The sequence below is a fragment of the Lissotriton helveticus genome, chromosome 7 (assembly GCF_964261635.1).
Source record: "Lissotriton helveticus chromosome 7, aLisHel1.1, whole genome shotgun sequence".
NCBI classification, from domain to species: Eukaryota; Metazoa; Chordata; class Amphibia; order Caudata; family Salamandridae; genus Lissotriton; species Lissotriton helveticus.
In genome coordinates, this window is record NC_136068.1 from 837,924,864 (window position 1) to 837,939,142 (window position 14,279).

The 14,279-nt window shown below is 47.6% G+C and overlaps 1 protein-coding gene across 1 annotated transcript in view; it reads left to right on the forward strand.

The window, feature by feature from the left end:
• The window catches only part of STING1 (stimulator of interferon response cGAMP interactor 1), a 409,277-nt gene that overhangs the window by 31,962 nt on the left and 363,036 nt on the right, over positions 1-14,279 (forward strand). The window contains exon 2 of the mRNA XM_078653333.1: positions 176-426. Within this exon, the coding sequence (XP_078509459.1) occupies positions 176-426 (251 nt within the window). The remainder of the gene's footprint in view (positions 1-175; positions 427-14,279) is intronic.

The following is a 14,279-nucleotide window of genomic DNA, read 5'->3' on the forward strand; positions in this document are numbered from 1 at the left end:
ATTTCTTGATAAATGCAATTACAGCTTTGTTACTTATCAACTGTGCAAAAGTTTAATGTAGTTGGTCAAGAAATGTTAACGAATACATTTTGCTTTTAAAGATAAATGAATTCTTTACATTTCTGTTACACAAAGCTTTGATAATTTTGTGCTCTAATGTTTTTTCCTTTTACAGATGATCCATCCTTCAGAAAGCTTACATGTTCAAACAAACAACATCATTCCAAAAGAAAGAGGCAATAGAGCACGTATCGTTGCTTTCATATTCATAGCATCCATTATTTTATCTATTATCGTTTGGGGCAGCAGTTATAATTTAGCAAAAATGTCAAGGCTTGCTGCACTTCACGTTCTTATAACAGGACTAAATGGTTTGGTCAAAGGACTATGTGATTTCTTTGAAGAAATAAATCATTTGAAAACAAGGTAAGGATTTCACCATTATTTATTGTATAGAAAAGCACCTTTGAATAGATTATTGTAAATTCCCATTTTAGTAAGACACAGAGGTGAGCATTAAGCTTCGTGACTTGTTCAAAAGGGACACATATATAGTGAAGGTGGAGGTCAAAAATGACAAGTGAAAAATCTTAATCAGATAAATCCTAAACCCCCAAGGGCCATTGTCCCCGAGGAAGGTAGTGTTTGAATGCCTGCCTGGCAGGTATAGGTGACCGCCCCATTGCAGAGGGTATACATGATGATAACACATGATTTTATCCTTTTAAACAAGAATCTACCCTGGTTGGCCTTCGGACTGTGGATTTAAGTGTTGCTTTGAGCTTGCCTATATTTATTTATGTATTTATTGAAGAGTTTTATATAGCGCTAGCCAGACCAGAAGGTATCGGAGCGCTTCATAGCATGGGTAAAAACACACAGTTTGGAAGTTGCGAACTGATTATTAGCGCAAAAGGAAGTCTCGGTGCACTGAACAACAATTGCAGGAAAGGAAGACACAGAGAATCACAATATTGAGCAGGTTGACTCGAGCCGAGCCTCCTTTAGCCGGGGGGTGGGGGTGGGGGGAAGACGGAGGGGTCAGGAAGGGGATGAGGTAGAAGTCTCAGTGACAAAGTCTCTGAGTCCTGTAATGTGCAAGCCTAAGCGTTTTGGCAGCGGCTATCCATTCCGTAGAGAACGGTTGAGGAAGAGGTCTTTGAGCTGCCTTTTGAATTGTATAAAGGAGGGGGTAGTCCTGATATGTACTGGGATGGAGTTCCAGATTTTGGGTGCATTTCCAGGGAAGGATTGAGAAGCGTTTTTTTGTTTGCGTATTTTAGGCGGGATGAGGAGTAGAGTGTTAGAACTTCTGAGTCTCCTTGTCTGTCTGGCCTTCGTGAGTATGGCGGCCAGGTAGGTCGGGTTTCCCTGTGTGCAGGGCTTTGTGCGTAACACAAGCCGTTCTGAAATTGGCATGCATTTCAATTAGGAGCCATTTTAGCTCTCTGAGTGGGGGCGAGATGTGATCATACTTCTTTACTCTGGTGACCATTCTAGCTGCTGCATTGAGAGTTGATCTAAGGGGGGCTAGGTGGGATTTTGCTGTACCTGTGAGGGAGGCATTCCCGTAGTCTAGTCTGGACAGCACCAGGGATTGAGCGGCTTGTTTAAGGTCGTTAGGCGGGATGAAAGGTTTTATTTGGTTGAGTAGCTTCAGGTTGAGGAAGGCGCTCTGTGCAGTGCTCTTGATGTGTTTGGTCATGTCGAGTTTTGGGTCAAGGGTGATTCCCAGCAATTTGTCGGAATCCGCCATGGTGAGATTGCCGTTTTGAGCATCAATTGCTTTTAGCCATTCTACGATTTGGGGGTTCTCCTCTTTGTTGGAGATGAGAAGGATTTCCGTTTTGTCTTTGTAGAGTTTCAGATGGTTTAGTGATAGCCAGTGTTGGACTTCTCTTAAAGTGTTGTTGAGTCTATGAATAAAGAAAAACCAAAGGTGGTGATGGACGGAGCGATGACAATACAAACACTCATCCCCAGTCAACCGATCTGGGTTTAATCCATCACCGTTCTTTAGATCACTCCGCCACCCCAGTTCAGACATGGCCATATGCAAATCAGTCTGACCCTGTGCCTCATCGGAACAGTCCAGCCCGAACTGCCAAGCCATGTCTTCCCTGGACCGGAATCAAGCTTCCCAGGACCGGTTTCTGGCACTACAGCCATCTTCAGCCAGGCTTGCTTGACTCCAGTGGCAAAGTGAGCAAGGGACTCACGTCTGAGCATACCCTGCCAACTTAGGGCGAACAAAGAAAAACCAAAGGTGGTGATGGACGGAGCGTTGACAATACAAACACTCACCCCCAATCAACCGATCTGGGTTTAATCCATCACCGTTCTTTAGCTCACTCCGCCACCCCAGTTCAGACATGGCCATAAGCAAATCAGTCTGACCCTGTGCCTCATGGGAACAGTCCAGCCCGAACTGCCAAGCCATGTCTTCCCTGGACCGGAATCAAGCTTCCCAGGACCGGTTTCTGGCATTACAGCTGTCTTCAGCCGGGTTTGCTTGACTCCAGTTGCAAAGTGAGCAAGGGACTCACGTCTGAGCATACCCTGCCAACCTAGGGCGAACAAAGAAAAACCAAAGGTGGTGATGGACGGAGCGTTGACAATACAAACACTCACCCCCAGTCAACCGATCTGGGTTTAATCCATCACCGTTCTTTAGCTCACTCCGCCACCCCAGTTCAGACATGGCCATATGCAAATCAGTCTGACCCTGTGCCTCATTAGAACAGTCCAGCCCGAACTGCCAAGCCATGTCTTCCCTGGACCGGAATCAAGCTTCCCAGGACCGGTTTCTGGCATTACAGCCGTCTTCAGCCGGGCTTGCTTGACTCCAGTGGCAAAGTGAGCACGGGACTCACGTCTGAGCATACCCTGCCAACTTAGAGCGAACAAAGAAAAACCAAAGGTGGTGATGGACGGAGCGTTGACAATACAAACACTCACCCCCAGTCAACCGATCTGGGTTTAATCCATCACCGTTCTTTAGCTCACTCCGCCACCCCAGTTCAGACATGGCCATATGCAAATCAGTCTGACCCTGTGCCTCATGGGAACAGTCCAGCCCGAACTGCCAAGCCATGTCTTCCCTGGACCGGAATCAAGCTTCCCAGGACCGGTTTCTGGCATTAAAGCCGTCTTCAGCCGGGCTTGCTTGACTCCAATGGCAAAGTGAGCAAGGGACTCACGTCTGAGCATACCCTGCCAACTTAGAGCGAACAAAGAAAAACCAAAGGTGGTGATGGACGGAGCGTTGACAATACAAACACTCACCCCCAGTCAACCGATCTGGGTTTAATCCATCACCGTTCTATAGCTCACTCCGCCACCCCAGTTCAGACATGGCCATATGCAAATCAGTCTGACCCTGTGCCTCATGGGAACAGTCCAGCCCGAACTGCCAAGCCATGTCTTCCCTGGACCGGAATCAAGCTTCCCAGGACCGGTTTCTGGCATTACAGCCGTCTTCAGCCGGGCTTGCTTGACTCCAGTGGCAACGTGAGCAAGGGACTCACGTCTGAGCATACCCTGCCAACTTAGGGCGAACAAAGAAAAACCAAATGTGGTGATGGACGGAGCGTTGACAATACAAACACTCACCCCCAGTCAACCAATCTGGGTTTAATCCATCACCGCTCTTTAGCTCACTCCGCCACCCCAGTTCAGACATGGCCATATGCAAATCTGTCTGACCCTGTGCCTCATGGGAACAGTCCAGCCCGAACTGCCAAGCCATGTCTTCCCTGGACCGGAATCAAGCTTCCCAGGACCGGTTTCTGGCATTACAGCCGTCTTCAGCCGGGCTTGCTTGACTCCAGTGGCAAAGTGAGCAAGGGACCCACGTCTTAGCATACCCTGCCAACTTAGGGCGAACTAAGAAAAACCAAAGGTGGTGATGGACGGAGCGTTGACAATACAAACACTCACCCCCAGTCAACCGATCTGGGTTTAATCCATCACCGTTCTTTAGCTCACTTCGCCACCCCAGTTCAGACATGGCCATATGCAAATCAGTCTGACCCTGTGCCTCATGGGAACAGTCCAACCCGAACTGCCATCTATGGAGGAGGTTTCAAGACAGATCTGGGTGTCATCAGCGTAGAGGTGGAAGGGCATGTTTGTCTTTTTGAGTATGGTGGTGAGGGGTTCCATGTAGATGTTGAACAGTTGAGGGGAAAAAACTGTTCCTTGGGGGACACCCCTGCTGACTGGGTGTAGGTCTGATGAGAAGTTTCTGATCTTTATTCTTTGGGTGCGGTTTTGGAGAAAGGAGGAGAACCACTTTAAGACCACCTCTTCTGCACCTACCCTTTCTTGAAGAACCTTGATGAGTAGGTTGTGGTGAACTGTGTCGAAGGGAGCCGGTTAGTCCAGGATTATGAGTAGGGAGCATTGGCCTGCATCGAGTGATAGTTGATAGTTGTTTTTTACATGTTTGCTGATGGCGATTCATAAGCTGACTAAACAAGACATATATGTAATGCCCTACTTGTCGGGAAGCATTAACAACAATTTCTAGGACGCTTATGTATGGCAATACGCAATGACTAATCTGTTTGGCTTGTTGTTAATATTTAAAAAAAAAAATTAAAATAAAGAAATATTTGTAAAAAATTGTGGGAGCTTCCACTAACAATGTACTGCAATCTGTGTAGAACCTCGCAGCCCGGGACATTTCTGGCTTTCCCAAATTCAACCATGCCTCACAGACCTTACAATAACTTCAATCTGATTAAGTCCACGTTCCAGTTTTAAAACCTGACATATATTCATCCTTGCACAGAACCAGATGGTGCCTGGACCAACTGTCTTGGGTGGGATGTACTAGTTGGAGATCTGAGATATTCAGGGGCTAAGCTGACTGGCGGTAGAAGGTTTCCTCATCAATGGCTAGAAGGCATACCCATGGCAGTACTTGGCATGAAAGTTTGGATTGGATTTCCCTTGAGTTGAGTCTGATTTCAAGTTTGGTCAAGTTAAGTAAACAGTTACAATAACATATGTTGAATGTGGTAGAATCTGAAAACCTTAGGTTTTTCAGGGGCCATTCAAACCACAATGGACCGTACGCCACCTTGTTCCAAGACCTTCTACCGCTTCCTGCCAGTTGGCAAAGAACTGGACACATTTGTAGACCTCCACCCTTCCCCCACAATCCCTCTTCCCCCGATTTTAACAGGAGTATTTTAGCTGGGAGTGAATTTGCCAGTGCCGCTGAAATGGATTGCCACCAGAGCGTGCCATATTATGATGGATATCTTTTTTTGGTTTTTAGAAACGTATCCTTAAATTAAGTTTAAAAAACATCAAGAAACAGATGTGCTCATAGTTTATCCCAGCGTATGGAGGAATTCCTGCTTTGGTTGCCATTTGTTTCTCCAGTCCAAAAAGGATGGGCCTTCCGAAGTCTTCAGTGTCATCCTGGAGGTAGCTGGCCCACTACTAAGGAGTTTCCAACAGTGGAGCAAGCCAAGACTCCGACGTTGGACTTAATTTCCCCACTATTAAATGAGGCACGAGAACTCAGATTGTGGTGGAGCAGATAATCCACCGGTTTACTGTGGTTACAGTGGTGTGTGAATGACTAGATGCTGAAAAGGTCTGTTCAGTACCTTTGTTGACTCCTCCCAACAGCCATGGTGCCGCCCCACACAAAAAACCTATGGCAATCTTGTAATTCTTGATTGACTGTGAAGATAGCGCTTGAGAAATCAACAAGGCATCAAACTTCTCTGGACATGAGGAAGGATAAAGCGCAATCCTATCCCCTTTCCAGAATCTTGTGGCATTCATTAGACTATAAAGAAGCCAAACCTTGAATGCAGCACAGACTTCTGAAGTGCAGTCGCTGCCCTGTGCACTCTATACAACTTTCAGAAAACCCCTGCCGGTCACTGCAAGCATTGAAGTACTGTTATAACACAGATGGCGAGGACGCTCAGCAGCGGTTCACATTCGTGCCTGACAATGCTCTGATGGATGGTAACACTTCTTTACCTTCCAAATCCAGTCTTTGCCTGCTAAGCTCTTGGTACTGCTCGCTACCCAGATCCCTGTATGAATATAACAGGATGTCCCCATCCGCCACACTGTACATGACCCCATTTGGGTTATATAAATGCATTCTAGTTATGATTCTGATTCAATCAGATCCCTCTTGAATGCAGTTTTTCAGGCAGTGGTAAGGTCTACATATAGTAATATCATTGTGAATTCTTATATTCAATGCAATTAAAGCTTTCTTTGTCCAGGAGAATGATCCGCTAGTGTCTTGGATCTTTAGCTCATTCTCTAAATCCTTTGGCCACAGGACTAGCACTAGCAGTGCTTTCAAATGTTCACAATCATTTGGGATTGAGCTAATCACTGCTAATGGAAAACATAACATTTTTCACAAATCTCATGAAAAGACCTGAGGGGCAAATGACTGTTCAAGTAATATTACTCTGACAACCTTATTTCATTATCCATTTGATGGAACAATGAAAAAAATTAATTCATATATATTATCTTCCTGCCTCACACGGGTGTTGTGTTCACGTTTCGGGATTCTCTTTGAATTATGAGTCTCCAACATCAGGACCATGCATTATTAATATACCTATATTGAATTTATTGATGTACCAGCAAATATAGAAATCTGCAAATAAAACATATACCATTTCTGACCTATATTGATAACTACATATGTACATTAAGAAATGCAAAGAATAAATCACTATCATAACATTTTGATATTTTAATCCCCCAATCCCACACCATTCCCGATTTCAACATATCAACATGTCATCAGTGAAGTAGAACAAATATTCATGACATTATCATATGTTCATTTTTTTTAATCCATTCAACAATACACCCCTCTTATCACTTCCCTTTTGATCAAAACAGAGAATTTGACAAACCTTAAATATTGTAAATCCTACAGGCTTGAACAACAGTCCTTTTTATTGATTGATTTTACATTCAATTATTTTTTCAAAGCTGCCTTTACACAGAATATCTGCAGAAACTTCTCATATAATGAAGGCTTACATATAAAATAGCACCAATTCCACATTCAAATATTTTTTATATTTAGTGGCCGATTACGATACGGCCTGTAAAGGCTGCGACCTATGGTGGGAGCCTTTAGGCCTGCATCGTAATGGGTGGGTTGGTTTCCTTTCTGATCGCCACATTATGATGGAGGCGGTCAGAAAAGAAACTGGCCGGTCATTCCAGCTGGCTTCCGACGGGCTCTGAAAGCCCGTCCACCTGTCGGAATCTGGCCTGTAATCTCAAGGGTGGCTCTTTCTACCCTTTAGATTGCGATTACGGTCTTCGACATGGTTTCCATGTCGGTCTGTCTGACATGGTAACCATGTCGGAAAGCGTGTTAGGGTGGCCCCAGCAGGGCCCCCCTAAGTGCACGGCCTCCGGTTGGAGGCCGAGGAGGCACCTAAGGTGCCCCTCTGTTGATGCAGAACAAACATAATTGAGAGTGCACTCCTTTCCTTGTTGAGACACCATTCTTTGCAAACTCCATTTAAGGTGCGTCCGTGCGTGCAGTACTGTGGATCGCCCCAATCACATGAAATACAACTGTATTCTGAACAGAGCACTCCTCTCGTGCTCTTTACTGATGCACTGCGAAAAGCTGTAACTTATCCATATGACATGTACAATTCATCCTGGTATTCCAAGGTAAACCCTTTTTTCTCATCTTTAATCAGTCCTGTTTTTTGTCATTCCATTTTTAGGTCTCGGCTAGCCGTGCGAAGCGCGTCTCCGCCGAGAACCTTTTGTCGGCATGTGTGCTTCCCAGGAGACAATCCTGGCCGCGCGCATCGCCTTGGAGGCGATTTCAAACTGACACGCGCACGCGAACGAGCGCTGTGGTCAGGCGCTGTCTCCTGGGAAGCACGCACGCATGCGCATACACACACACAAGCGCCCACGCACATACGTACAGACACCCCCCCCCGCTCACATACACACACGTGCGCACACACACACGAGTGCACCCCCCCGCTCCCCCGCCGTCGCACACATGCATACACACACACACAATGAGGGAACCGAGCTCCCCCCCCCCCCCCCCCCCCCCAGCCCTTTTCAACTTACCAGGTGAATTCTGAGGGACTCCGCTCTCCTTCTGGCGTCGCGAGACGCTTTCACTCCGCCTTCTCTTCCGGTCCGGACGCAGCCCCGCCCCCGTCACAGACGACTTTGCCTGACTTCCGGTGAGGCTGCTGGGCTCGTGAGTAACAGTGACTTCCTTGTTTTTCAAGTTCGCGGACGCTTGTTGTACTTTCCGCTTTGCATAAGATGCCCCCTCCTTTCAATCTTTCATTCGATCCTTCCTTGTTCCCGCGCTTTTGTTTCTAGTTTGCATCGCCCTCTTTCGCGACCCCTCCCTGCTTCTATAGTTCTTGCATCCCGCTCCAGCGTGTCTCGTATTTTTTTTCTTTCACCTATCACCACAATACATATGACTGCCCAGTCTCCAAAGTGACACCTTGTCATCAGGGATGCCGTGTCGAGCCCAGAGTTTTCCATTTCACAATCGATATTTTCAGGTATTTAGTGACAGTGTAACTGGTTACGCTGACGTGACCCAGGGATACAAGTCACATCATTTAATAGATTTATGTACGAATAAAAGGAGGGCCCGCAGCCATACGCTTGGAAGTTAAGTAGTAAATAATGAATGCAGAGGACTGAAAATGTTTTCCCTACGGCGTGCAGTAGTCTTGCAGCTTTTTCATTAACCCCATATTTCAGTCACACGCCCCTCCCTTCCTCTCTGCCCCTCTCTCTCTCTCTTCATATGGCCTCTTTTGACCGTTGCCGCCTTCCTCCTTACGTTCGGTCCCAACACTTCCACCACTCCGCCCCCACCTTTTATCTCCTCAGGTTCACCATCCCCACTATCGCTTAAAAGACTTATTTTTTTCGAGCCTTGTTCTTCCCGCTGTTGTAAGAGTGACCCCCACCGGCGTGTCTGTCATCTATCAACACGTCGACCCACCCCCGCCTTTCACACACCTGAACGAAAGGGCACACACGGGTATTTAGAGAAAGATAAGAAAGGCATTTTAAGTGGTTCAATCGGAAATCCAGGTGTCCTTGGGCGCAGTCCTACTGATCGGAAGGGGGTCTGGCATCCCAGAATGAATGAGGGATGGGGGTCGAATCCCAAGGCATGCATCCGGTAAACACTAGGAATTTCCCCTGGCTACATCTGTTAAGTTATTTAAAACACTCATTTGCAACGTTTTTTATGAAACCATGATGGGAAAATGTCACATTATTTTCTCAGGCAGTTGTTTCGACAGTTAAATATACCTTTACACGGTTATAAATTGTGTTCTGTTTTATTTAGAAGTCTTTTTACACCTGTAGAAGAGTTTGGAGAAGTTAATAAGTGAAATAACTTATCATTGTTTATATTTCCCCATTGCTAATTACATTATTGGCCTTGGCCAACTTCCCGGAATAGTTGTCTCCACCGGGAATTTCCGAGGAGCATGCGAGTGTCTGCACCATTGACCACTGCCATACACACACGGATACCACCACTGCCATGCACACACAGACACCACCACTGCCATACACACACGGACACCACCACTGCCATGCACACACAGACACCACCACTCCCATGCACACACGGACACCACCACTGTCATACACACACGGATACCACCACTGCCATGCACACACGGACACCACCACTGCCATGCACACACAGACACCACCACTGCCATACACACACGGACACCACCACTGCCATGCACACACACACACACCACCACTCCCACGCACACACGGACACCACCACTGCCATGCACACACGGACACCACCACTCCCATGCACACACGGACACCACCACTGCCATGCACACACGGACACCACCACTGCCATACACACACGGACACCACCACTGCCATACACACACGGATACCACCACTGCCATACACACTCGGATACCACCACTGCCATGCACACACAGACACCACCACTGCCGTACACACACGGACACCTCCACTGCCGTGCACACACGGACACCACCACTGCATGCACACACGGACACCGCCACTGCCATGCACACACGGACACCACCACTCCCATGCACACACGGACACCACCACTCCCATGCACACACGGACACCACCACTCCCATGCACACACGGACACCACCACCCCCATGCAGACACGGACACCACCCGTGCTTAATTTGTAAAAAAAAAAAAAAAGTGCCTGGGCTTTCATTTGTAAAAAATTAAGTGAAAGGGCACTCGTTAGGAGGCTACTGTAGTTTGCCATACACATTACGCGACCTTGAGCTATTGGCATTGTAAATGACAATGACTTTTATTTATGTTTTGGTTTTTAAAACATAAATAAAAGACCTTGTCATTTACAATGTCAAGACCTTAAATTCGCGTTCATTTACAATGCTAATAGCTCTAACTCTTGCAATGCCGAGACCGTTGCATTATAAATGCTTGTTTTTCATAGACTTAGTTCTCTTCGTCACAACGGAGACAGTATAATTCATTCTGTAGTCTTTATTAAACACTTCTAATACTGGCTGTATGCCTTTGGCTTCGTACAACGGTACATACAGACTGAAGTCAAATATGAAGTAGGCACGACTTATATTATCCCAATCCATTTCGAGCCCCCAAGGCTCTTCTTCAGGGAATTCTAGAACAGATCAAATAAACAGCTTAAGTGACTGATCCATTATAAGGCGTACATCTTATTGAAAAATGAAACAGTAACTACTTGTGCATATATCGCCCCTCATATTCCTGACCTTATCATACTATAGTGAAAATCAAAATATCAAATGCCATCACCCTGCTCATCACACTCCTAAACCCCCACAGCCCAAAATTACGTAAATGAAGCCGCCTCAATTTTACTAAAATACTCATAATACCCCTTATCTCAAAAAACAACAAAGACACAGAAATCACCTCCCACCGTCATTAGTCATCCATCCCCACCTTAACCATGTCTCCCATGGCTATCTCTGCACAAGAAACCACCTGCATCATTCCCAGCCCTCATACTTATATCCATTAACACGCTCCTTCCTTCGTAACACTCTCCCTCCTTCTCTCTGTTGAAGGCAGTGTTTTTGCCAGTGGAAAGGGCGGGGGACAGTCTCACCTCCTAGTCCTTCTCTCCATTACTTCCTCTTTCTTCCTGGCGAATAAACCTAGTCTTCAGCTGCTCTTACTCTCGTTCTTTTAAAACCCTGGGGCGTGGTCATTAATTACCAACACATGATTACTTCCCCCTCAAACTGCACGCAATGTTAACCTCAACTGAACCTACAGACTCAAACACCCCGAATGCTGCTCCCTCCCCTCAACTACTTAAATGTAAATGTAAATGTACATGTATTTATAGAGCGCAAATCACCGACACGGTATCTAAGCGCTTGCTTAGGGAACCCGTCCTGGTATTCCCCTGTGAGATACCCCGGCAGGGTATCCACAAGGTGAAAGCCAGGCATCCCGCCGCGAGGGGCCGTAGTGGAGATTAAGCAAGCTATTGCCCAGAGTCGCAGAGTGTGACCCCGTGAGTCGAGTAGGCACCGGAACGAGAATTATCGAGTCCGTGGAATTTTTGAGCCCGAGACCCACCGAGGCGGGGAATCGAACCCTGGTCCACGGCCGATCTCAGCTTCCGGGTCTGCCGCCTCTAACCACTGAGCCACGCTTTCCTTCCCACGGAATCTCTCACTCTTTATGTCTGGCCCAAAAATCCTTCCCAACAGTTCAAAGAAACAACACCAAATCTCTGTGTAAAACAAATGCACTACTTAAACACCCAGGAAACAAATAAACTAGATAAATAATATTCCATGATCTGAAAATAGTTTAAACCCAAACCGGAGTACATGACTGTGTTCAATTAGGTTAACTAAACATTATGCAAATGCTGATTATCAAAGCATGCTCTCCCAATGTACCAACGCGTAAATCAGTGAAAACTGATCATAATAAATGTCCGATAATAGTACAGTTCTTCGCGTATCATATTTGTGCTGTCTCCGCGGTGACAAGTTCAACTCTGTTGACCCCTGCACCTTGTGGCAGGCACCTTGAGGTGCCTCGGTCGGTCCCATGACCGAGTTGATGTCAGGCGGAAGTGATTCCATCCGACATCATAGTGAGCCCCCTAGTGTTTAATAAATATTTATTCCTGAATGGCAACACAGATTGCTTTCAGAAACAGATTGCCCTCTTCTAGGCTTACTTCTTTCAGCGGTGTTGACTAAGAGCAGCTTCAAGATCTTTTTTTTGATAATCAACTTTATTGGTTTTTAGATCAAACACGTTAGCATTACGGGACACTGAATTGATAGTACAAGCATTTACCGCAAACACCATTTGTGGAGCATACAAAATATTAGGTGGAGACACCACAGTAACATGCTAACATTACATTACATTGGGGAATCTATTTGGACTTCTGCAACGCCACGGACCTCGGACCACGGACTTCTCTGAATCCTGCCTGCTAAGCCGCTGCTGCTCGCCGGACCCGCTGCGCGGGTCCCGCTTCGCGGGTCCCGCTTCGCGGTTTAGCAGTGTTGTGGAACTTTGCCTGGGGCTTGTTGGGACACCGGCAGGGCTGCGAGGGTAGAGCGGGTGGACTCTGAGTTCCAGGAGTCCCCGCGCGCCCGTGTCAGCTGGGCTCCTCTCCCTGCCGGCCGCGCCCCCAACACAGCGGTACTTAATTACCTCCATCCCCCACAACAGCGGGAATCTATTTGGACTTCTGCAACGCCACGGACCTCGGACCACGGACTTCTCTGAATCCTGCCTGCTAAGCCGCTGCTGCTCGCCGGACCCGCTGCGCGGGTCCCGCTTCGCGGTTTAGCAGTGTTGTGGAACTTTGCCTGGGGCTTGTTGGGACACCGGCAGGGCTGCGAGGGTAGAGCGGGTGGACTCTGAGTTCCAAGAGTCCCCGCGCGCCCGTGTCAGCTGGGCTCCTCTCCCTGCCGGCCGCGCCCCCAACACAGCGGTACTTAATTACCTCCATCCCCCACAACAGCGGGAATCTATTTGGACTTCTGCAACGCCACGGACCTCGGACCACGGACTTCTCTGAATCCTGCCTGCTAAGCTGCTGCTGCTCGCCGGACCCGCTGCGCGGGTCCCGCTTCGCGGTTTAGCAGTGTTGTGGAACTTTGCCTGGGGCTTGTTGGGACACCGGCAGGGCTGCGAGGGTAGAGCGGGTGGACTCTGAGTTCCAGGAGTCCCCGCGCGCCCGTGTCAGCTGGGCTCCTCTCCCTGCCGGCCACGCCCCCTAGTTCACCCTTGTACATCCTTAAAAGAAGCAGTCTCTCCCGCTGCGCGGGAGCGCGCGGGAGGGCGCCGGGAGAAGCCCGGGAGAAGGGCGGGACCGTCTGTGGCCGTCCGGGGCCGAAGGAGGCCGGGCTGGGCCTGACCCCTTTCATCTTGTAGTTCGGAGGATAGTGTTTCATCACAAGTTGGTTATGGCAACAGAAGAGGTTACTCCGGGTAAAAATCCTAAATTACGCAATGGCTCACTGGAGAATTACTTTCCTAAGAAGAGTGAGGGAGAAAAGGACGCTATCCTAGCAGAGCGTAGGGCAGAGCGGCGCCGCTCAGTTGAGAATATGAAATACAGACCCCTCACCGATAGTTTACTTGTATTGAACCGGGAGGGAGATTCGACTGATATGATTGATTTGAGTGAGGATAATGCAAGCCAAGACGGAGTCCCTTTACTGTTTCGTGACTTTGTAGCCACTCCCTGTTTGCCCTCGGATGATATTGTAATTTCCTCACCTACCCCTAGCTGTAGCCGCGTTATTGAGACTTCTAAATCTAAGCAACAGAGAGTTAAGTCCTTACCTGTAGCCCAGATCCACCGCCCTCCCCCTAGTAAAAGAAGGAAGAAACAAAGGATGGTACCAGGTACAGCCAAAACATCGCACACCGACTTTGGTAAAGGGATAAAAACTCTCCTTACAACCGAGACTCCATCAGCTGCAGAGCAGGATCATATACCACAGGGTGCGGATTTACCGGTTCATTGCCCTGTTGTAGTAGCCACACACGATGTGGCTCCAGTTAACAACGATAGAGCCACCCCATCTGCTACTACACCCCAACTTCTCTCCTCAGTGACAGGGAACTTGGAATTTTTGTTGAGATCTCTTCTCCTTCCTATCAATGAGTCTATTAAGAAGGTTGAAATTAGATTAACCATATTGGAAGCTGCCATAACT